Source organism: Vanellus vanellus (assembly GCF_965231255.1).
Source record: "Vanellus vanellus genome assembly, chromosome: 8".
Lineage (NCBI taxonomy): Eukaryota > Metazoa > Chordata > Aves > Charadriiformes > Charadriidae > Vanellus > Vanellus vanellus.
Genome location: NC_138913.1, coordinates 18,220,817 through 18,246,094, shown reverse-complemented (window position 1 = coordinate 18,246,094; position 25,278 = coordinate 18,220,817). Strand labels below are relative to the sequence as shown.

Sequence of the window (25,278 nt, the reverse complement as noted above, 5' to 3'; positions counted from 1 at the left end):
TGGCTGTGCGCAAAACATTTAAATCTGTTTCCCTTATTTGTCAGTTACTGCCATTAGAAATCTCTACTATGCAATTCATATTCTTAACTGTAGATTTGTGTTGTGTAATTAAGTAGCAAGCAACAGACAGAAGATGATACCTTTAAAATAAATGTACATACTCTAATAACAACATTTCTGGACTAATTTTTTCAGAGGCTGAAACAGCTGAATGTAGCCCATGTCTGAAGAATACATTACTTGCCTCAATGCATTTTGAGTAAAAAATTAAAGTGATACACTTTTTATTATTAAAATTCTAGTCAGGCTTCTGGCTGCTGGTCTGCTACTAGGGAAATAACCCTAATCACAACATTCTTTAAGAATATACAATCTTAGAATCCGTTTTTTCTGTTTAGTTTCTTTGAAACAGAGTGCTACTTGTTTCTCACTTGCACAGGAACATCACGGTTGTTTTGCCTTTAGTGCTTTTAATAAAAAACCCCACCAGCAGTACATTGGTGTGACGGATTTTTTTTTTCAAAAGCCACTAAAATGAACTACTAATCACTAGTTTAGACATGTAGTCTTATTGCTTAATCTTTAAAAGCTGGTTTTACTCAGTAAATAGTATAATGACACATATTTTTTTGCAAATGTAAAGAAACCCTATTCTCTGAAGATAAATTAATGCAGGTGTAAAATGGAACAGAAGTTTCAGTTTGCTCCTCGATACAAGGAAACAATTATGTAAATTGAAGACTGCAACATTATTAAAAGATGTGGGTTCCGCTCCTTTCCCCTTTTTTACATTGGTGGTAAGTCACGTGGTAAATAATTTTTAGTTGAATGGACCTGCAAGGAACGAATCGAGATGTCTATCCACTTCTCCTTTTGGCTCCAGTGCAGCCTTGTGAAGACTTGGTGTATAATTTCAAAATTATACCAAAATTAAAATATGAAAAAAGTTTTAAAACCCGCGGGACAAGGAGACCAGGCAAACACAAACAAGTGTTGATAAACATAAGCACATTTGATGTAGTTTGAAGTGTTAACCCATTTAAAATGTCCTAATTTTAGTGAATGTAACAATTCTAATTTATATCCAGCAATGGTTTGATGTCGCAAATTTTAAGAAACTGTTTCGTTCTTAATTCTTGTGCATGGTAAAATCAAGAATACAAAACCACATGTTCAGCTTCCTGACTACTTAACTGTATTTTTCTTAGCAAAACAAAATAGCATTTTTAATATAAAGCCTGCATTTAAAATATCCTGACATGAAGATTAAATGTTGCCAACAGAAGGGAATCAACTTTTAATTTTAAAACCATTAAGTCAAATGTTTGAAGTTTCTACCCTCCCTGTGTGAAAGACATGGTTTTACACTACTGTAACATAAACAAGACCAAAGCCTAGTTAGTAGAGAAGTCAGGGCAATAGCTTTGTTCCCCCTTTCCTCAAAAATGGAAGTCTTTATACTGTAAGTCATTGAGTAACGCCTCCTTTACAGATGAAGTCCTCCCCGAAACTTGAGAAAACGTTAGGCTAAGTTTAAGCTTTGGGTAGAGCAAAAAGAATGCAGTTTGACAATAACTAAAAGAGTTGATAATAAATTTTAGCAGCTCTGGTCCAATGATGTAACAGTGAAGGAGATCTAGGTTTGAGTCTATTTAAGTGCGACCTGTTCAAACAGTATGACCAGGGGAGGCAAAAGCCTCTGCATGGGACACCTGTCCTCGAACTTTTTAGAGCCTCTTGGTTTAGTTAGAGAAGCTCTGTTCTCAGATGGTACCTGCTGGCCACGTGTTTTATCTAAGTATCGCTGGTTTACATGGTAAGTAAGTGTGGAAATGACTGGGCAGAGGAGAGCCTACCATCCAGGTACTGAGAGTACACTGAGCATGCCTACGCGGACAGAGATATGGAGAATTCTTAGCAGAGCTCACCTACCTCAGGCAAAGTAAAGTGCGAATGCAGCTGGGTCACATAAGGATTATACTCAACCAGTTCCAGATATTCTTTTTCTTTCCTTTTCCTCCTCAACTTGGGAAGAGCTGCCTTCTTCCAATTTGCTCCTCCATATATCCAGTTACTCAAAATTAATACTAACCTATGAAAACCTGTTCTTGTTGTCAATTTAGTTATTTAAGAAATAATTTCTTCATAATGCAGCTCACTCAGAAATTTGTTATACAGCAGTGTGAATTACATTTACAGGACAACTATAAACCTTCCAAAATTAACTGTAAAACAACTCATTTATGTACCAGCCCTCTTAGCACCCATATAACTTCAAAAGTTACAAACCTATGTAGGTTAATACCATTAAATTTGCTTCAGTTAACTAATGTTATGAATTTGGTCAGCAACAATATTCAAAAGTCTCATCTAACTTACCTGTGATGTAGCCTTCTAAAGCTTTTGGCACCAGTGATTTTGCAGTTCTTAGGTCCTCAGCTGAGCATTTGCCTGCCTCAAGCCCAAAGGACATTCCCATTCTCTTCAGCACCTCACTGTCGTCATGAATCTCAAACGTGTTATCGAAATTAAAGAGGTATTCAAATCTGCATGTAAAAAGTCAAAGTGACATGGTTTTGAGAAGAGCACAGCTATGCTTTTTTTGTCTATTTTTTCCTTTTTTTTGGTTTGCGCCAAGGTAAGTGTCTAGATTCTCCATTATCTGTAAAGCATCCTTAAGGAAAAAAAAAAAAAAGTGCAGCCAATGCTTCTTCTCTTTTGTTTCTGCGACTGGCATGTCCACAGGGTTTAAAATGGCACTTTCTCAATTAAAGTAACTTCACCATTGCAGGAAGAAAGTCTAAAATTTTCTACCTCATTGAACAGATTCAAAGGGGAAGAGGGAGCCCTTACTAAACACAAACCTTCACTTGTACTAAATCCAATACTTTTAAAGGTCACCTGCAGCCCTGTCACCAAAATAACTATTTTGGGTTTGCTGCTTTTACAGTTCACTTTCTGTTCTAATGTGCAATGCTCCTCCTGTGAACTGACCTATTTACCTTGGTATAATTTTGCTTATTTGGATGCAGCGAGCAAAGCAGTCTGTTCAGAATACTGTGTGTTCACAACCTACCATTCCTGCTGCAGGACTCTCAAAACGTTTTTCAATGAATCTAAAAGTGGAAATAGTGATATATACCTAATGGAGCTTTAAGAAAAGCAGAAGCATCTAGACTAGCTTTACGCTATGATCACAGGCTATTAAAAGCCTGGACAGCACTCGTCCAGGGATTACAATATAAGGCTAGTTCCCAGTACCTCATTTTCTGCTGATGAAAGCTTTATCTGTGGAAAAGCAACCCATCCACGAGATATGATTTTAAAAGATAACTCACTGGTGGGCCTTCCATTAGCTCTCCGAGCTCGTGTCACATGTGGATCTTCTTGATACTATTTTTTTTTTTTTTTTTTTAGTACTCATTTTCTTATACCTGATCCAATAAGTTTGCAAAAGTTACGTCTTCTGTGCCTACACATAAAATTTTCATCTGGCAATCTACATGCTTTGTACCAGGTGTAATTGTCAGTTACAGGCATAATTTCTTTCATGACGCATACGATACTACTTATGAAACCTACTGTTTCTGCAGCTATATTTATTTAAGCGTAACCACATTAAAAGGGAAAGTAAGATGTGTCACTATACCTTTAATTGGTACAATTACATTCCTGCTACCTAGACTGGTGCAGCTAAAGTCAGGTAACTATGTTTACACAAGCAGGGGATGGGAAATCATTGTCGGAACAAGTTACTACGAGCAAGCTGTGTAATTAACTAAGTAATAATTGAATTCAGCTTTTATAGTACAGGATTAAAGTCTGCATTTATTGATAGCTATGCATTTCTCTTCCCATGTGTTGTGGTCAAATACTGAATGCTAGAAAGGAGTGTAACTCCTCCCCCTCCGCAAGTTTCCAAAGAAACTTACAGTAATATTCCCCCGATATAGTTTCTAGCAACTTACAGCCTCTGACATAGGAAGCCCCTACACTTCTTCCTCTGCCCTTAATAGCTATTTGAGGGTTTCGTTTCAGGGACTTGACATGACCCCTTTTTGAACTTAAGTAAATTTTTGGCATGAACAACATCAAATGCTGCTATGATTTGCATAGACTATTACAAAACCACTTCTTTTTGTTTAAAACTTGTCACCTAGTACCTTCTCGTAATGTCTTTTAATTTTAACAAAGCAACTGTGTACAGATGTTCTCTATGCACATTCCCCATGTCATCCCTGATTTTACAGATGCCTGTGAATTCACTGTCCTCTATTTTTTAGGCGAAAGAATCCATCTGTTCCTTCTGTGCAAGCCTTTTCATAGCTTCAGACATTCTCGATGCCCTCCTGTGTCTCCCTCTTGGTTATGTTATACTCTTTCCAAGAACAACACAGCATATAGTATTCCAGACATAAAAGCACTATACATATGTTGTTTTACATTGTATTTCTTACTGTTTTTCCTAATATTTCCCAGCATTATTTTGGCCATTATTTAGAAATCAACTTTTGTTCTCATAAAGCAATCTACTGGGTTGCCATCTTATTCAGTGCTAAAAGCTAGGTCCAGAGGCTAATACTGGGTATGTAAAGTTTGGGTATGGTTCCTGTCCTTTGCCCATGGTAAGTGCAAATTTGATCAACAATGAATTTAATCTGGATTTTCTGCTCTTGCAGGCAGTTCTTTCTCTAAGGGCACATGACCATACTTCCTACGCGTTTTCCCTAAAGTATAGCATTGTATCTCCAGCCACAAAATCATCTGCATTTCTTATTAGAATAGTGATGTTCTAATTTTCCAAGTTGCTGAAACATCTGTTGTGTCTGAATGCTTTTTTGAAACTAGGTATTATGGTTCCTTGTTTTCTTTTTCCTAAGACCTACAGCGTTTATATAGAAGCACCATATACACTAAATAATTTTTTTCTGCATCTTTTCAACTTAATTTTTCACAACTTCTTTTTTATCTGAAGACGCTACTTTTCTTTACTCCAACTCCAGAAACATCATTCCCAGTAGTCAGCTTGGCACCCATCTGCATTCTCAAACTTTAAACAAACTTTGCCCAATAATCCCTTTGTTTTACATGTGAGAAATTTCATCCTGTTTTGGCTAGATAAAGCCTGTTCTTGCAAAGGAAAAAACACAGAAGACACAAACCTATGTTCCTAATAATGCTAAATCCTCCTTAGATGTACCACTTTTCCAGGCAATTCTTTTGGGAGATCCTTTGGAAATACAATTTTGAGTAGCTAATGCTGTGAGCTTATCTGTTGATTGGACTTTCTAATGTCATCTGCTGTTGCACCGTAAATATCGACCAACCAATCTTTTATATAAACGTTATTCGGGAGAATAAAGGGAAATGGAAGCCCAATATAACTGAGGTTGAAACCAAGCAGAGGGCAAGCACTCCAGTTGACCAGTAATGGGGTTCAGCAGCGCAAATACTCTCCAAACTGAGTGACTGCTTTTGCCAACTGCCTTATTTAGCAGATCAATGTAACAGTGGTTTAAACACTAGCAGTTTCTAGCACTGTTTATCGACATACTGCTCCTGCCACTAATCTGTTGCACAAATAATAACCACAGTAGAAAGCTTGTTTCGTTTGGCATCTGTGCTTAATGATCTCCAGATGACAGTAATATTGATCCATTATATAAACTGACATATCAATAACTTAAATAATTTTGGTGTGCTTATTTTTAGTAGTACTGTTTTCGTACAGTTTGAAATTGTAGAAGGGTGGTACACTTCTCTAGATCCCAAATGCCTGTTTAATCTCCAACAACTTCAAAGCAGCACTTGTGAAGTCTCAGTATGAAATTGTTAACTTTGTAACAACTTGAGCACTATTTAAAAGTGCTGTAAGAACTGTATAGTATGCCTACAAAGTAACAATACAGTTAAGATAAATCAATATTGATGCTAAAATTCCCAACTTGCTGAACCGCAGGTGCTGATGGGAGTATTCCAAAAGTTTTGTCACAGAATGTATTGGACTTCAGTCCAATTTTCTACAAAAATTCAACTTTTAATAGTATTGGTTTTTTGCATGTTGGTGCTTAGGTTAGTAGAGATTGCCTATTTTTGTTGTATGTATGTTAATTGACTTAAAGTTCAATATGGGATTTGTATACCACAGATATTTGAAAGCTATAGCCTACAGTACTAAAGCAAAGCCAGCTATTTTCAGCTAATAAACTAGTTGTGATCTGGTTAACAGTTAACATAACAGTACCTCATAGTTTCAGCCATATTTTCACAGGATGAAGAGCATAAGCACCCAGCAACACATAAGTGGAAGATTTTCAGTGAATACGAGTGTAACTATAGCAGTTTGCTTACAAAGACCTAGAAAAAATTATCTCTTTGTTCAAAGAAAAATTTCCAGTCCACAAAGAAAAGAAAAACTCAATTCCATAAACACTCACTTATCACTTGATATGCTGCAGTCTATAACTGTTCTTTTGCTCGTGTTGACTATTAAGAAAGGCAGCTGTATTGTTGAGTTCAAAGCTGGAGGGCCTTGATTTTGTTGTTCATTTTGCTGATTTCTTTGTACCAAGTTTTTGAATGCTATTTGCTGTAGAAAGAAAGAAGGAAAGAAAAATCGATCACTGAAAAGAGAAGATATCAGTGTTTCCAAGAAGTGGAACTTCATAGCTCTTATTTACCAACTCTGGGTACCTCCAGTAATTGTCTGTCAAAAAGCTGTGGCCTGACTGACTTTGTCTTTGCACTAGTGAAGCTCACTAGGAACAGAAGTTAAACACAAATTCTTCATGCATATGCTAATGGCTATGCCCACCTCACAATCCCTGGAGAAGAAACAAGAAAGCAGCAATAAAGCTTGGTGGAGAATGGTTCCCCATTTCTTTTGAAAAGGCACTGGAGCTGGAGATCTTCTCTATTAATTTATATGCATAATTACCTCAGACTGGGAGCTAGTTACACCGAAACAAAAATTAACAGAAATTACAGCACTCCCCACTTCCCATGATCCATATTCTCTTCCCCTTCTCATCCATCACCCTCTTTCCTTCACAAAAGAGTTAGTTCTGAAAATCTCCTCTGCAAGTTTTTAAACAGGTGCCGTTCATGACACCACTCGTTCTCTACTGAATTCTTTTACCTGACTGCATATGTACAAACGTGTGTTTTTAGGAAATGTTACCTGAGGGATTGGAAGTCAGTGTTCTTACCCATTTTGACGCACTGCTTATTGCACTTAAGGGGAAGATGGCTAGACAGAATCCCAAAGGACCGGTAAACCATTTGACAATGAACATAATCAAGGAAATAATGACAGCTGGAGATAGTAAGGGAGTGCAACTTTTTAATTTTTCAGACTAATAGTTAAGAGGATCTGAGTTGCCTTATTTTCACCAGGATAATTTCATGTTACTCTTATAGAAGCTGCTAATTTATTAGGTCAGACAGACAGACAGAATCAGAATTGTGCCTTAAGTAGAGAAACAGGTGTTGGTGATGAAAAAAGGAGGAGCATCAGATATTTAAAAGTTTCAGTGCGTATCTGATTGCATGAAAATTGCATCAATATAGTTATACCAGAAAAGAAAAAATAGGCTGTGACCTCATAAAAAAGTTTGGTTGCATTTAAATTACTGTAAGTCCGCACAGACCAAAACACTTAAGAATGCTCACAACTGTATTTATAAAGTGTTACTTTATAAGCAAAGATACACTTGAAATATATTTCTGCAATCAATTGAAATATATTTCTGCAAACTCAAGTCACCTCCAAGGTGCATGTCAGAATATAATCCTTAGCATCCAGAAACGTCTGTCTCCCCCAAAACAACTCTGTACATACTTACACAGGTCCAGTTGTAAATTTCATAGCTTAGAATCAAAGAGAAATTTTCCAGTAGGAACTACTCAGAGAAGGTAACTCTGGGGGGACTTGGAGTCAACAAAGGGGACTCTGCGCTGTTCCCCGTGCCCACTAATATTGACAAAGCTTCAGCAGAACACTTGCAAAAGCTAGTGGCACGCAGGTGCAGCACCCTGTTTCACAATAGGTAGAAATGAAGCAGAAAGTGAGGGAAGGAGATCCCCCTACTAGAATCCAGAAAGGTCATGAGCGTGAAACTTTTCTCCCTAGTATATCACAGCTGCCAAATAAATCTAGAAGGAACTTCAGAAGTTCTAACATGTTGGATTTGCACTTGATAATTTCATTTATAGAAAAAATAATTAATTATACCTGCAGCAGCAGTTCTTGTAGTTGGGCTCGCTTCTGTTTTATCCTTTCAATCCGCTTCTGTTTTTCTATCTTAAAATATAAATGTAAATGCATCAAGATAATTACTTAGTTACCTTGTCTTTTCCATTGCACCAAACTGAACAAGCTTTAGAGCTATGTCAGCGTGCTAGTGCTATTACAAAAGTCCATACTTTCTTTGTAAAGGGTGGTGAATTCCATGGCACGGTAAGTAAATTGCACAAGTCTTTTTGGCCCTACCCATTTGCCATGTATTTTCTTCTTTTTCAAACAGACTAATTGCATAGTCATATGAGTTGCTCCATAAAACAGGTCTGACAAACTGTTATTTCTTTCTCTGTCAACAATTTTAACTTCAGTAAAGAATCAGTTATGACAAGAGACTGTATTATTTCCTCACCCATTCCTCCTCTTTTGTATTGTGCACTGAGTCCCCATTAGCACCAAATTAAGCACTTGCTTGAGGGGGTGCTTTGGGTTGGTTTTTTTTTTCCCCTTCTGCCCTCCACACTCTTTGGAATTGTGCATGTCCCTTCCACTGTTCCAGCCACAAGCTACTAGACATAAATGTGTGGCGACTGGTCATCACCTCTCTCTTTCCAGTGACCTACACTTTTTGTTTGCACTACTCATTTAAGATGATTAAACTAACAAGATTTCAGCAACAAAAAGGGTGTAGAGGTAACATTTTCTACACAAGCACAGAATGCATTTCTTGCAACAGGTTTGTTAATGCCAGTTTATGGGGCAAAGCTCTCTTCAACCTCAGCACACAGTGTTCCGGACAGCAATAGCACTGGATGCCTACTGACACCAGAGGTACAAACCAACAGTATTTTACATAGTGTTCTGGGGCAACACTAAAGAATTGGACAGTAGTCATCATGTTTAAAAGGTGCTTTTCCTCATCATCCTGTTGGCGCCAGCACTGTATCACTGCTCCCAAAAATACTAAGCTCTGAAATTACCTTTTCATTCAACCACTGAAACCAAATGATGCAGTCCTTTAAAACTTAGCTGGCCTAAACCCCGCTATTTTATTTACAATGTTGCTTTGTGGTGGTGCCCCCCTCCCCCTTTAATGTTTAAAATGCTTCCTTCAGAGCACAGTAGATTACTTTCTTGCTGAGACAAATATATAACTCTTAAAACAGGTATAATTTAGACAGGGTTTCTATATTATATCTTACACAGATACGATTTAGACATGATTTCTATAGAACAAGGTTTTTTGTACTGATTTCTCATTTTTGTACTAGTAATCTTATTATGGAATTACACTGTAGGAAGTGTTGGCACTTTATACAGCTGTAAAAGCAAAATTAATTCTGATTTTCACACTATGAAAATGCAGCTTTATTTTCTATTCTTTTCTCTGTGTCATAGGAAGCAACATGTTAAGCAAATCTGCTTGGCTTCTATTTTGTGCATATGTAATTAGAGCCTGAAACAGTGAACAGCATATGATCATTGCAGATGACACAATGAAATTCAAGTTCCGTATTTGTAACAATAATCTATACTGAAGATAATGCATTCATATGAATGCATGTAAAATGTAGATTTATCAGTTTGGGGTTTTTTTAAAAAAAGAATCCTGGAGTATAATCCTTGGGTGGATGTATTTTCCAAGCTGCTGTAATGGACAAGTAAGTGGACAATTAAGTGCTGTAATGGACATAGTAATTACTAAGATTTTTTTTCTTACCACATCTAGAAAGACAATTGATATAAATGAACCTGCACAAAAAAAAAGTGTTCTCTACTGGAGAGGCATCCCACCCATCTTTTAAGACAATTAATGTCCCAAGTATCTCAAATATCATACATATTAAGATGTATTTACAGACAGTCATTACAGCACACTGCAGTAAATACAGTAACTCGCGCTCTTTATTTATAGAGCATTTGGCCTGAAGGACAAGCAACATTTGTGCATATAAATTCTGGCATCCCTGCAAAAACATGGTAACTCTTAACCTGCTGGAAAAATAATGGCAATAACCAAGAAGTAAAACTTCGGGTTTTTTTCCCTGCCAGTTCATAACTAGTATTTAACATCCTAGCAGGAATTATTTTTCAATTAACTTCCTTTGAATGGCATTTCCAAGTATAGGCATCAGTAGAAAATTGGCCTCCTTTCAAATGTACACCATTTTATAAGCAAAACTGCACCATAAATTATTCTGACTTTTGTCTGGTTAATTCAGGCTATTATAGACTTTATTCTTAAAAGTAATCCCTGATTTAATCAATGTCCCTTTTTGTAAGGTAGACGGGTGGGGTATTTTTAAACTTTATGTAACATATACTAAATAAAACTGAACTAAGCATAAACAAACATATCCTTTCAGTTTATTCAAATATCAAAAGCTGTATTTTCATAGTGTGCAAGAATAAAAACCAATCAGGTTCAAATTGAGAAAAAAACCCTCTTCTAAAGTAGAGCAGCTCCATTATCACAACCTGTGAAAGATACAGAATTCCCCATCTACCTCACTTTACCTCTAGATTCTGACATTCCTGAGCTGAGTTTGTAGGAAGGCCAATCCATCTGATTTCCTTCTTCTCCTTTGAAATTATGTTCATTGCCATCAGGACATTAAGGGCATCGTAAACTCTCCGTCTAATATTTTTCTGATCATAAGCCTGCTAAGAAAACAATGGAGCATTAATTACAACAAAAGAATTTGAAAAGCAAAAAAGGCTGAACACATCCTTCATAGAAACATAGAAGATAAAAAGCTAAAATGGCAGTTCAAGTCAGAGTGGTATTAAAACAGGCTGCCTTCATCTGTGGGCACCTGGATGCCACGTGAACACCTTTGGTTGCAAATGGAAGCTTCAGACCTGCTTGAAGCCTCTGTGCAGCAAATTCCCATCACGGCAGGTCTGTTACAGTTGAAAAGCCCGACAAGACCACACGTGGCAGGTACAAGAATAGCCTTTTTCTATAAATATCTTTTGGCAGGCTTCTGTATTTTTATAATTTAGACAGAAGTTCATTTTAATTCTATGTTTTTAAATTTCAGAGGGTAAGTCTTTATATTTGGAAAGTAGTTAAGTAAGTGAAGGAAAGTACGGAGTGTGGCAGGACAGTGCAGAAACAGAACGGACAGAATTCCATGATAAACCAGACAATTTTGTAACGGTACAACACATTTCAACACATTTGCTTACCGAATCTGTAGCTAGGTGGCTGTTAGAATTTGTGAATTCTGATACCAGCTCATCAGCGACTTCATTGTATGAAGTTGTTCCTTTACGTTGAACTTTTTCACATACTTTCATTGAAAAATGCCTCAGACCCTTCCCATTTTTATCTCCTTTTTTGCTTCTTTTACTGGAAGGACAAAAGTAATTCTTTTAATACACTGAATGTTAATAAGCTACTTTGTTACACAGCAAAAGGTCTACCTTTTGCAACAGGCATCAGGACTCATGTCCTTATGTACTACCTAAATGAAAAAAAACCCCAATTATTCTGCTTTTTTGAGTCAGTTTCGTTTCTTACAAGTTGCCAAAAAAAAGTACACTGAAACCCTTTCCCTTTTCTCAGCCATTTCTCCATTGACGGTATTTGAAAACATGCTACCTGGGCATGTGTTAAAGAAATGGATTTGTAATTCATCTCCAGTTAGTTTCACAAAAGAGCAACCAAAAAAACAGGGAAAACCTCACAGGGTGTTTAGGTGCCTGGAAACCAGATTTACAGGGAGCTCTCATGTTTATGCCTAAAATAGAAAGGGTCAGGCATCCCTATTTACAATACAGCAGAAGATACCTTAATTCTCCTAACAATCAAGTTTAGTAGCTGTGCCAGCATAGTTAAGACTCAGATACAAGAATCTCTTTTGTGGAGAGTAAGTAAATATTCATTGGTTTTTATGGTGCCAAATTACTAACTGGCAACTCTCAGGATTATTTTCCATTCACCTTCTTCCTCCAGAAACGCAAGATTTTAGATAATGGTAATGGAAAAGACAGAAACAATTGGTTTTACCATACAAGCTAGATTTGGATGCATAGTTCAACAGAAGCCTTTAAAAAGCTCAGCTGTGTTGTTTTGGTTTGTTTTGTTGTTTTTTTTTTTTTTTTTTTTAATAAGTTTTACAAATTGGTTTGATAATATGTTTCAGGGAGATCTATTATTTTACAGAAAAAGGCCTAGTTCTGTCAACAGCAAGAACCTAATGAAAAAATTAAAGTACAAAAATGCTTTTCAAAATTTAAGAAAACAGAACACTGGAAAGAAGGACAGAAGAAACAGAAGAGTGGAAAGGAACACCAGAAGATTTAAAAAAACACCCAAACACTCCTAATCCCTATGCAGTTACTCAATTTGAGTAACCCCTGATAGGTAAACAAATAAAACCACTTAGAATGCATTCAAAGAAGTTTCAGAAGCAAAGGAAAAGATCATCTGTTTACAAGTATTTGTCACATTGAAAACTAGAACAATCTTGTTTCTGAAGATGTATTGTTTGTTTTTCACAACTCCCGGTATCATCTGTAAAGGCAAACGTATTTTTCAGGAAGTGATAAAGCAAAGAGTAATGAATTATAACATAGAACATAGCTTTTATGTGGAGGAGTGAAAACTGCTGAAAGTGGGAACTGGACACACATCTCTCTGAAGGGCAGATCTGAAGAAGTAAACCAGGTATGACCATATGCAGAAAATATATATGTTCAATAATACTTACCTTTCTGAAAAATCTGATTCTATAAATTCTCGAGTCCGCTTTCTGTCACTAAGAAAAGACAATTCAGACTTAGATGAAAATAATATTATATATTTAGACCAACAAAATCAATGCATTTGGGAACTACCTGGGTACTAATGTTTGCTGTTACATGCTTACTGAAAGGGGAAAACAGCACACACGCAGCTTGACAAAATTTGAGAGAAAGTGGTTAGGACTTTGGACTTTGTCTGAGCTCCCTGCCAGACAAGTTCTATTCCCAATTTTACCTTGCTTTGCCTGTATAATTTTAGGGAATTCACGTCATCTGAAACTATAGGAAGTGCTGATGTGAGATAGATAACCAAATCCCATCAAAAAAGAATATGGGCTCCTTTGAGAATTCCTCCATGTGGCAGGAAAATGCCTTCAAACAGCACGTAAGATATATTCTATATTTTCAGGACATTGAATGCTTTGGTATCTTTAAACAAAAAACAAGGTAAAACACTAAACTCGTTCATATTAGAGCTGATGCACACAGAGCTGAAGAGAGATACTCTGAAGAAGTAGTTGACATTAATTTTGCATAGGAGTAGTAGTCACCAATCGTTGCTGATTTCCCTATCATTCTGTTTATTAGCTACAGCAGGCAGACTTCAGAAGTTGTATTCCAAACTTGTCTTTTATTCTTGCAGCTGATACAATGCACAGTGCTTGAGAACTATCAGTAAATTACTTCTTAACGTTGTTACCCTGCAGTTTCAAAACCAGTGCTCACAGCAGATACATATGCAGCTAAAAACCTGACAATGTTATGAAGGGAGCTGAACAAAACTGATGGATTTGGAAATCTGTGCCATGAAAGCCTGCATGTATTTGGTTGTGCGATCAAGAACCCATCGGCAGTTGCGTTCCGTGGCAGCCACAGCGGGTTTCAGTCTGGAGCAATCCCTGTCCATGGTGCTTAACGGCCCACGCTGCACACCGGCCCGTGGGTGGGCATGCAGCACATCTGGGGTGAGGGTCCGGGACGGCAGCAGATGGAGAGCGATGCCCTGGTCTGTAAGCCAGGCTGACAGAGGTTGTATGCAGCCCTGAGAATGAATATGCTCGTGGCTCATTTGGTTTTGAAAACAATTTGGAATCTGTGAACAGGAGTAAAAAAACAGGTAAAGCAAGGAGTCTGGACTTGCAGTCCTCTGGAACTGTCTTCAGCAAGGGTTTGCCGCTTATGTTCAGCAATATCACAGACAATCTTCCTCACCTCTGTTCTTCCAATGAAAATATGACCCATCGTATGGACTACTGCAGGGATCAAAATTGATCGGCCAGTCTGGAGAACATCTTGCTCCTTTTTATCAGCAAAACAATAATTAGGCTGATTGGAAATACTGTGTCCAGATTTTCACAGTATACAAACAGAAAGATGATGCTTCTTCTTGGTGGTGGTTGATACATTGCAACTAGGCTTCTCTCTGGAGAATCTCCATCACCTGAGTTTTGCTGAAGCTTAAGAAAGCTAATAGGTGTTGATTCTCTGGTTTAGCAGGCTGTGAACAGACACTATGGCTTTTCCCTGCTCTGGGCACTGCAAGAACTTCTGCCCAGCCTCCATGTTTCACAAAATTCACAGAAACAAACCAATCTTTGACAAGTCCTTTTTCAAATAAAATCAGAACTAAGTGGATTCAAAAGGTATTTGAGGAGGTAAATGTACTCAACAAAAAAATCAAGCTTAAAAACTGCTCAGCAGGGCATGCAGTTTGTTGACTCTATGGTAGAAATACTGCAACTGGGAAGTACAAGCCTATGACAATCCTTGCTTACAGCACAGAAAGTCAAGGTACAAACATTACACTCTCATTTCTGCCAGGTCCTAGAAGCTCCATTTTCCCACCCTTAAAGCTGGAAAGGTACTACTGACATTCATTACCTGTTTACAACAATTAGTCCAAATGCAGAAATAAATTATTTTTAATTTTCAGAGGCAAAGAACTACATCTGTCTTGAGACACGTAAGCTCAGAACTACTTGTATTAAAAAAAAAAATAAAAATTAAATATTGTAAAGACCAGATTTCCTTAGAAGAGATAAAGATAGTCTTGTTACTCTGGAGTACCTCAGAACCCCATGAAAACTTGTTGCTACTGTAAAATATTAATAAAAATACAACATTGTTTACATTCAAAATTTTCCATTAGAGCTTTCTTCTTAAATGCCTCTTGAAGCGTTTTTGTGTCTCTCCCCGTGTTGGCACCCGCTGATATGCTAAACAGCAAAGCTACTTGGATATACCATGCACTTATGAAAAAAATAAAGGCTTCTTTTAACAGGACTCATGAATTTGTGACTCTCCATTTTCAAAAAGAAACAGACACTGCCATAAAACAGAATTAAAACAAACAGTGAAGTGACTGGTGCTTGAACTTCTGTGTTCACATGCTCCAGACAAAAGTGCTTAACGTGCTAAAGAGCCTCCTTTTAGTTGTGAAAGGACTAGAAGCCGTAAGCCAACATATAGATACAACAGTATAAATAAAGGAAAAAGAACAAATCCTCCAACATCCTTAAATAAAACAAAAATCTTACCCTGGGACCCAGCCAGAAGCTTCAGTTATGTGTGCCTGTGTGACCATTGTTGGAGCTGGGTTATATGGACTCCCAATCAGAACGCTCCCTGAATTGGTCAGTCTTTGTGATGTGCTTATGATCTATGAAATTTAGAAATAAAAACACACAGCTCTCTTAAGAAAACAGAGGTTACCACAGCCCAAAATTCATACTAAGCTTGCTACAAAGAAAGCAAGCTGCAGTCAAAATATAAAAGGGAGAGATATCACCAGATTATCTTCATACATGAAAGTAATTACAATGCTGTTAACTTTTCTACTAATTGTACCATATTACTGTATTATTCATATGGACAAGATTGAGGCAAATAGAAATCATTACAAGGAACGGCAGATAGTATCTGTGCCTACATACATCTAATTGTTTCTTCCAGACGATGTCTAGGCAATTTCTTGATCAGTGTAACCAATAAAGCCCCCTTTCCAATGGATTTATCTCTTGCAATTGTCTGTCTTTGGTACCAAAGACAATCTTCAGTGCAGGCAAAGTATTCCCTGCAGTTTCTGGCATTCACAAGATCTCAAGGCATTCCAGCAAGCTAATACTACAACATTGTACCTATGGAATTAAATGTAAAGCCTGTACAGAATAGATAGAATTTACATTTATTCAAACCTGGTGAAATTGTATCTACAATAGTTGTTTACACTAAGACACATCCGTCTCAACTTTTAAATCATATCTAAGTTCATTCTTTAAAGTAGGTCACCAGAAGAATTTCGACAGTATTTACAAACAAAACAGTATTAATTAGTTAATCTTTAAAATAAAACATATGTTGGGTTCCAGTATGGTAAGGTTCATATCAAAGCTTCTTGGACAACGCTTTTTACTCATATACCTTATTTTGCCTTTTTAAACTTTATTTTACTTTACTCCATTTGTTAGTGACATGTTGATTACCTACTGTATTAAACTTTGTAGTTTCCTTTACTACTTAATTTATCCAACACCCATGTAAGTATAGGGCAGGTAGTTTGTTTGGTATCCATCAATATTGTTTAAACAAGTAGAAAAAAATGGCACCTGAAGCATTTCCCATTAGCTCACTCAGCATTACTTCACATCCCTCCTGAAGCCGCACTGTGATTGCACGTATGTATTTTTTATCTTAAAGAAATAAATTTATCTTATTTGTTTTTGCAAGGGGATAGCTTGACAGAAACAAGTGAAACCATAAATTCAGGAAAACCAAAACAGGTACAAGTTAGATATTTACTGGTTGATACTGGAGAACAAAAGATCCCTGCCTGGCTGCTTTAGACACTGCATGCAGGCACAGGAAAGGTATCAACTTTTATCAGCTTACTGCTACATTGGCTTAAAGTCAGAAACATTTTTGATAGAATGATTAATTTTTAAAAGCTTGCTGAAGTTCAGCACTGGTGTAACACCAGTATGTAAATGAGAATCAGTAATGCAGTATTTCAATTAAACATCAGGCCAATCCAGTAACTTTTTATATCAATTTCTTGAAACACTATAAATAACTTTTATTTGCAGTAAGCATATGGTTCTGCCAGCATATAGCAGACACATGCCAGGGAGAAAAGATTTTAAATATTTTGCGTACTGAAATGCGTTTCAGCACGTTCCCCCTCTCTGAGGTTTCACACTGCTCTGCTGATGTCTTGTACGTCACACATCAGATGTGTCATAAGAGTATTTTATGTCCAATCCCCTCGTAATTTTCTTGTGACACCCACTACAATAAACCGAGCTGGCACAACCACGTTCGGGCGCTCCCAAGTCCGACCTGTCCGGCCTCTTTCTGTCCCGCGGTGCCACCTGGTGGCGGCGGACACCGGCAGCACACCCGGGGCCCTCCAGCACGGAACGCCATCGGTCTTCGGCTTGCAGTCAAAGCTGGGAGCTCCCGCGCACAGGGACACAGATGCCACGGGTATACAAATCAATGTTATTTCAGTGTCGCTTTTAAATTTTCTACTGAATGTTTGCTTTCACAAAAAATGCTACACTGAGTATTTTCAGAGGACTAATTCCATCTTCTTTTAACACAAACATTTTTCCAGTGTGCCTGAAGTAATCACATAAATTCACTGCACAGAAAAAAAAAAAAGAAAAAGAAAACCTCATCCTAATTTAGCAAATAGAGCATCTGTATGATGTGTTAAACCCCTGTAATTAAGTGCTAACGTTTTATCAGTAACGCTTATTCTGTTAAATGTACACCTACAGACTGAATCTAAAGGAACTGTAACAAACACCTGTACAATCCAGCCAACAAACGGTGCTGGTGTCACTGTTTGCACAGCTGTACCCCAAAGGATTCAGACCGATGGTCACTCCACTGATCCTGGGGCTGCATGCCGCTGTGAAGGACCTGGAGCATCCGCCAGGGCTGTAACCTACAGCGGTTAAATAAAGCCAAAAACCCCTGGCGGCAGTAGGATGCTGCTAACACAGGTGACACGCCAAAGGAGCGCTAACATTCCCACTAATAAGAACTTGTGAACATTCTCTTTTAAATGGTCTGACACACAACACAGCCGTACAGTGGATGTCTTAGGAGGCTTGTTTTAATGACTGCTTAATAATAAAATGTTTTCTGAATATAGTTCTATCCTTGCAAAGCAGCAGAATAAAATAAAATAATAAAAAAAATTAAATAAGGAATACAAAATAAATAAAATAAAGTGTGTCTCACACCATGCAGTAGCTTTTGCAATTCCTATAGAACCTACACTGTAACAAGGGTTAATTTAAACCAAAAGCAGGTCCTTGAAAAGTCGCTCATAAGAGTAGGCACTACATTAACTGACTGCTCTCCCCTGTTCTTAGCTATTATTTATTGCACTAACAAAATATGTCTTTTGTAGTGGAACTCTTCCACTGAAATGCTACAAGGCATGTGCTCCAGCAATACTTGCATCAGCACGGATGCACCGAGGAACAGCGTTCTCTGGCAGACAGCCTGCGGATGTGCTGCAGACAGAGAGCTCTACACGGAGGAGATGCAGCTCAGGGTGGGGGGGGGTGGCTGCAATGCTTGTGCCCATCTAGAACTACATCATCTTTAAGGTCCCTTCCAACCTAAACCATTCTATGATTCTATCTATCTGTCCAACTGCGATAAAAGCCATTGAAGAACCACCATCATTGCTGATGTGAAAAAGACCCACCATAATTATTTATAAAACACATGAAATGGTTGTTGTACTCAGGCTAAGTGCTGGGTTACTAGAAACAGTTCACTGTATTGCCTATTTAGCTCTCTGACCACTGGAAAACTGAAATTTTTTCTCAAAACCAGATCCAATATCCCTGAAACAGCAATATGTTCTCATACACAATTATCATTAATGGGAAAATTCAGTTTTAAGAGTAGTTTCAACAAGTTAAATCTCTAGCAACACATGCAAGACATTTAGTCTCTGGCAATGCTGGAGATTTACTGGCAAGAACATGACTCAAAACATTCAAAGAGTATCAATAACATTCTAAATGAGATTTTTCTTTTCTTAATACACGTTTGAGTAATAGTGTCAACTGGTGAAGTTGTTTCAATTTCCATTCCAAGCCAGGAAGATAGGTGTCCCCTGAGGGCATACACAAGATGGTTGTTGGGAGTGGCAATTCCAGCATGCCAAGGTTGCTGTACCCACATGTCACCACCTCTCCGTCCAGGTGGGGCAGCTGAGGTGGGAAGCATCAAGTTCCCAGCCCTGTTCACATCTTTGTTTTTCATGTTTCCTTATTACATTAACAGGAAGTCAGGCAGCTAGTTACACAAGTTAGCGTTACCAGAGTTGCAAAACTTACCATTTGGGGTCCAACATTCACATTGATTGGTCCTAAGGTTTTTGGCAAAATCTTAGTTGGGGAGTTGGTGCTGGAAACTGGTAATGTGATTATTGAAATATTACCTAAAAAGACCAGTAGAAAGAGAGTTTTAAATTACTTCCTTAGTAACCTATGAATAACACTTTGGCAAATTCTCACATCATTTTAATGTTTTGGAATCAGGTTAGCTTTTTTTGTCTTGTACTCTGCAAACACACCCTCACACAACAGCCTCCAGACCTTTTAGCAGATGTCACAAGGACACCCCACAAAACTACACCTTCACTATTTTACCTTTAAAATTACATGTTAGTATTTTATTTCCAGAAACAATTTCTTCTTGCCTAAGATAAAGAGTACACAGCCTGCCATACCTCAGCATTAAAATTAATGAGTACACTACTAGAGAGAAATCAGCATACAGATCCTATTTATTATAATCATAAGCACACGTACAAAATATGTATCCATCTACCTTCATAGCGTTAACCATTTCTCATCTGACTATACCGATACATTCTATAAACATCAGTGCAGTAAGCCTAAACCAGCCACTCATTGTACAGATGGAGTAAATGATGCCTTTGCAACTTACCTAAAGTAACAGAGCAGGCAGCTGGATGTCAAGATAAAGCCAACCATGCCATCTCTTAACCCAGCGTATTCTCACCCCAAGATGTTTATCATCTTTCTGATCCCAGACTGCTTACAGGTCTAACTCATCCTGCCTTCACACAGAGAAGCGCAGCTCTATGTCGACAGCTTCACAAATGCTGCTTCTCCTCTGTTTCCAAACCTTATCTTGTAATCTTGATTATTCAGAGTTAAGGTCTTAATCAAAACTGTCACATGGCCCATGAGTGTTCAAACTGTTGTATATCAGCCACTAAAAGTAGTGAACACATTTGTCTATGGACATTGCGGCAGCTGCAGCTCCTGGCTCTATGGCAGTTTCAAAGCAAGAGAGCTGGGAATTGATCAGTCAAATACCTCCCCCCACTCTTATGCACAGCCTTATTCATACTGGGGAATGATAGTGGTGGGCCTGGGGGCAGAATCAAATATAAGGAAGAGCCGCCACTGCCTCATAATCCAGAGTCAGCTTGGGTCTAGCTGGGGTCGGGAGCTGTAAGGACAAGGATTGGCTCCTGAAGAGCCACTTGCGCTCTCTGACACTAGCAGACAGAAACTGAAGGCATCTGAGGTGACAAGTTCCTTCAGACCAGCGCAGACACCAGCTCTCACCAGTGCCCTGCCCTGCCCTCCTTCTGCAGGAGCCGACCAACATCCAGCTTAGCCCAGACAGTCCCAAGCTGACTCAGAGGTGTTTGACATCTCTGTTCCCTGGTCTTTTCTCAGGTCACCTGTTCTCCACTGCCTACTTTTCTCTTCTCACTTGTACCTGAACCATGATTTTTTTTTTTTTTTTAATTTTAATACACCTATGTTCTGCCATGAGGTAAATGAAAAATCATAAATTCAGCAGTGTAAATTCTTTGAAATGTGAAGCAGAAGCAACACAACTGAGAGAAAAAAAAAAAACTTTAAAAAGGATCTTCTGTAGCTACAATACAGAAATAGAAATGATGTAGACATATACAAAGTCTCACCTTTACAAAATGAACAGAGATATGAGAAATATTTACAATTTGAGACAAGGATGTTCTAATATTCCGTGTAAATTCCTTTGGCATCTGGAGTAACAGTACTACTTAATATTAATTTTCAAAAGGCAGATCTGTATCTGAGAACATCTTCAGAAGAAGCTTGCTGCTTCTTTATTCAATAATTTATTCAGTCACCTAACTCACCTAGGAAAAAACCTTATAAAACCCACACACTCACAAACCCACCCTGACAGCAGATCCTTACTCCATTATGAAACACCTTTTGTGAGGTAGTGCCAGAGTGCACAAGACAACAGTAATTCCTGATCTATCTACACTGTGTTCACATTTTGAGCTCAAAATAGTTCTCTAAACTGGCCAGTTACTTATCAATCTCACTTCTGCTACAGGATTTTGCCCCGGATTTGCTCAGCTGTGCTAGCATGTTCTCAACAAAACCTAGTCTCCCCCCTCCTTGCAGGCTGTTGTCGTCAGTGACATGCCTGTCACTTCCCAGTATGGATGTAGAAGATTTCCTCCTTTCTGCTGCAGCTGAAAGTTTTGACTCCTTTTTCTCCAAGATCAGTTCTCACACTATTTCTCCTCGTCCCTCTTCTTACCAGGGAAAAGAAATTAATTTATTTCTCTGGTGCTGACAATATAAGGTCCCACAACAAAGTGCAGTAAAATTCTGAAATGTCAGCATTTGGCTTACGGTTCTCTTACCGGGCTAGATCACAGCATTGTCTCCAGCGATACTTCCTGGCCTGCAAGAGGCAGGGTAACGTCACGTTTCACAACATAAGACTGAGACCTGTCAGACTCACTGTACTGTACAATTAGCATTGAGGGTGTACAGTCAAATGTATGTGTCTACCCACTGTCCCACATCAATCGCTGCGCATACCGTTTGTTTCTTACTTAACATGTGGCACGTAGACTGCAATCTGTTTGCACTAGTAATAGTTTTTAACATATGTACCTCCCCTCACACGCACACACGCAGACTCTCTTAAAACTGTAGCTTAAAAATACAATACCCATGGCCAAAGCCACATACAACCACCAGATTTACTGTAGCAGCCCTGGAAAAAACACTAATTAAGAGCTACTACTGCACCATGCCTTCATTTACAAGTCTACCTAGATAAATGTATACGGTGACCACTGGGGCAAGTCTAGTAAATAGAACGGTCATTCAAATTACTTGATCTTGATTTTAAAAAGACAGTTGCTTACATATGATATATGTTTAAGTCTTTTTGGCTAGGGTTACTGTCAGTAAGAAAGGTTTTCATCTTCTAATCCCTACACAAATCCCCCATTTGGCAGCAGCATCATCAAAATTATCTTAAGAGTTGATCAAGTTTTCAAATAAATGCTTCCCTGCCCTTGTCCTTCTTTTTAAATTTCTCTATGGGTAAATATAAATCCATTAATATGTAGACTTCAAAACACAGATAGGATGGAAAGGGACCAGCTTCTTTTTATGAGTGAGGTCTCTCTCATCCACCATGGACAGAAGGAAAGAGCAACCAAATTTTTCACAATAAGAGTTCATTCTGTGTCAGCATTTGAAAAAATGGTAAACAAAACTTTCATCACTTACAAAAAAAATATTTCCTCCCTCCCGTTTTCTTTTTTTTTTCCCAAAATAATATCATAGTCCAGATACTCATGTGACCTCAACTGCTCCAAATATTTAATGGTGGAAACACCACCTTCCCATCTCTCTTCACAGCAAATGTGGTAATTGGTTCAGTTAGTTGCTGCAAAAAGTTAATGCGTTTCCAAATGGATGACATGAGCACCCCAACCTGAAGAGACAGATTTTGCAGTCAATATCACCAGTGTCACTACTCTCCTATAAACAAAGAGAAAAGAACTTCCAAGAGCATCCCATCCTGCCCACAGCCCTTGTGCAGCAGCAGCCCAGGTCTGTGGGACACAGCTGCCACTGAAAGACCTGGAGCTGCCCAGAACCAGTCCCAGAGCAATAAAAACATCACCACAAACTGGAAACTGCAGACACAAATACAACCAGCTCTGAGAGCAGGCACTTCTTTGCTAAGATGACTAGCTGTATTTTACACCAAATTTTTGAAGTTAGTGCACCTCTGCTGAAGAGCTGGTAATTTCTGTAGTTTTGAAGGCAAGGTAGTATTACAAAAGAGCAAGCACCAACAGGAACAATCTCTTCAAGTCTTATTTATAAAACAGCATAGAAAAAGTAAAAAGAGGAAGGAGACATCACACTGTTTGTAGATCATATAAAAAATATTCAACAGACTTCTAAAAAATATTCTGCAGATTTCTATATTCAACTTAAAGAAGAAATATCACAAAACTAATTACATATACTTTATCACATAACAATTGTAAAGGCTTTAAACATGACCAAATTCCAAATAAATGACAAGTCTTAATAACACCCATCATTTTGGGAAAAAAAGATTACACTGATTTATGCTCCACTGAAAGACAGCAGTGCATACAGTGGTAAGCTGAACACAATGAGACCCATCAGCCTCCTAGTCACGGTAATCTTACTGCATGGATGGAAAAGGTCAGCAGAGATGGATCAAACTAGAATGATTTGTATAATAATACTCAATTCTTATATAATGTTTCTCAGCACTACTTTGGAAACACAAAGGAGGTCAGCATCATTATTCCCATTTTATCTACAAACAACGAAGCACATGGGAAAGAAACACACTTAAAACTCTCATAGAGAAGCTTTAACTGCAATATGTAGACAACCACCACAAACAACGTGCTTGTCACTGATGCAAATTCAAAATAAAAATCTGTCAGTGAACATACATATGTTTCTCTTAGAACAAAAACATTTTGCTTCTATATAAATTGTTTTCCATCCCTCAGTCACCATTATTGCTGTTTCTCATGGAGAAAACCCAGTGCTGCTATTCTTTCATACTTAGAAAAACACGATCACTACATAACTATTATTCTTCCTGGCATTTGTGAAATATTTTTACTAGCACATAAAAAGAAAAACTCAATTTAAGTGATCTTCACCTTCAAGCAGTCACAGAACAAAGTTATTCATGTTTATGTAAAGGTATGCTCACATGCACACACTAACTAACCATCCCACAAGACTAACTTTAAATCGTTATGTGTTATCCTGAATAGTTTAACTTCACACAAACAACATGGACTCCTATACAGATATGAAGCTAAAGAGGTTTTAGTGATTTTTTTTTTTCCTGTATAACTAAATCTGTTAGGTCTGTAGCTTAGTTGCAAAGATAATCAGAAACAATGTCAATCTGAGAATCTATAGAATCTGTCACAGCCAGTTTGAAGGAAACCATAGCTGATGGGAAGCACAGAACAACCAGCTGGGGTCACACACAATAAGTACGTCAACAAAAAAAGTCTTTGAATTTTTAGATAAAACACCAGAAGTGTTGGGAATTTGGATTTCATATTCTGCGCTCTGAAACAAAACTCCATATTTTTCAAAGCATATCAATGAACAGCCATTTTAAATAATACAGCCGATGGCTTGATGGTAATAGACAGTAACAAAAACAGCTCAGTTGTAAAATATTGGGAAGTCCGTTAGGATATTTTGCAATAACGTGACATTTCCTCAGGCTCCTCTGTTACACTAAAACATAAATTGATCTCCCAGATCAGGACACAGTATTATAAAAGCATATAGAAAAACTGAATTATTAACATGCTATTAATATGCATATATTTTCTTGGTACATTTCTTCATTTGTTTATTGCACAAACTTACTAGGCTATAAACCTAACTTTAAAAATTGCATAGTCTGTAGAAGCACATACATACCTCGAAATACATGAAATCAAAGAGATCTCTAGAAAAGGAAAAACAAAATCACAGAATGGTAGGGGTTGGAAGGGACCTTCAGAGATCATCTAGTCCAACCCCCCTGCCAAAGGAGCTTCACCAGGAACACATCCAGGCGGGTTTTGAGTATCTCCAGAGAAGGAGACTCCACAGCCTCTCTGGGCGGCCTGTTCCAGTGCTCTGTCACCCTCAAAGTAAGGAAGTTTTTCCTCATGTTCAGAAGGAATTTCCTGTGTTCCAGTTTGTGCCCATTGCCCCTTTACCTGTTGCTGGGCACCACTGAAAAGAGTCTGGCCCCATCCTCTTGCCAGCCGCCCTTTAGATATGGCTAAGCATTGATGAGATCCCCTCTCAGTCTTCTCTTCTCCAGGCTAAACAGACCCAGGTCTCTCAGCTTTCCCTCATAACAGAGGTGCTCCAGTTCCCCTGATCATCTTTGTAGCCCTC

At 38.0% G+C, this 25,278-nt stretch overlaps 1 protein-coding gene across 1 annotated transcript in view; it reads right to left on the bottom strand.

The window, feature by feature from the left end:
* TFDP2 (transcription factor Dp-2) overlaps positions 1–25,278 on the bottom strand; it is a 43,782-nt gene that overhangs the window by 5,984 nt on the left and 12,520 nt on the right. Inside the window, exons 3-10 of the mRNA XM_082487335.1 lie at positions 19,354–19,457; positions 15,529–15,650; positions 12,958–13,005; positions 11,432–11,594; positions 10,757–10,900; positions 8,234–8,302; positions 6,438–6,589; positions 2,380–2,546 (exon numbers count right to left, since the gene is read on the bottom strand). Of these exons, the coding sequence (XP_082343461.1) occupies positions 2,380–2,546; positions 6,438–6,589; positions 8,234–8,302; positions 10,757–10,900; positions 11,432–11,594; positions 12,958–13,005; positions 15,529–15,650; positions 19,354–19,457 (969 nt within the window). The remainder of the gene's footprint in view (positions 1–2,379; positions 2,547–6,437; positions 6,590–8,233; positions 8,303–10,756; positions 10,901–11,431; positions 11,595–12,957; positions 13,006–15,528; positions 15,651–19,353; positions 19,458–25,278) is intronic.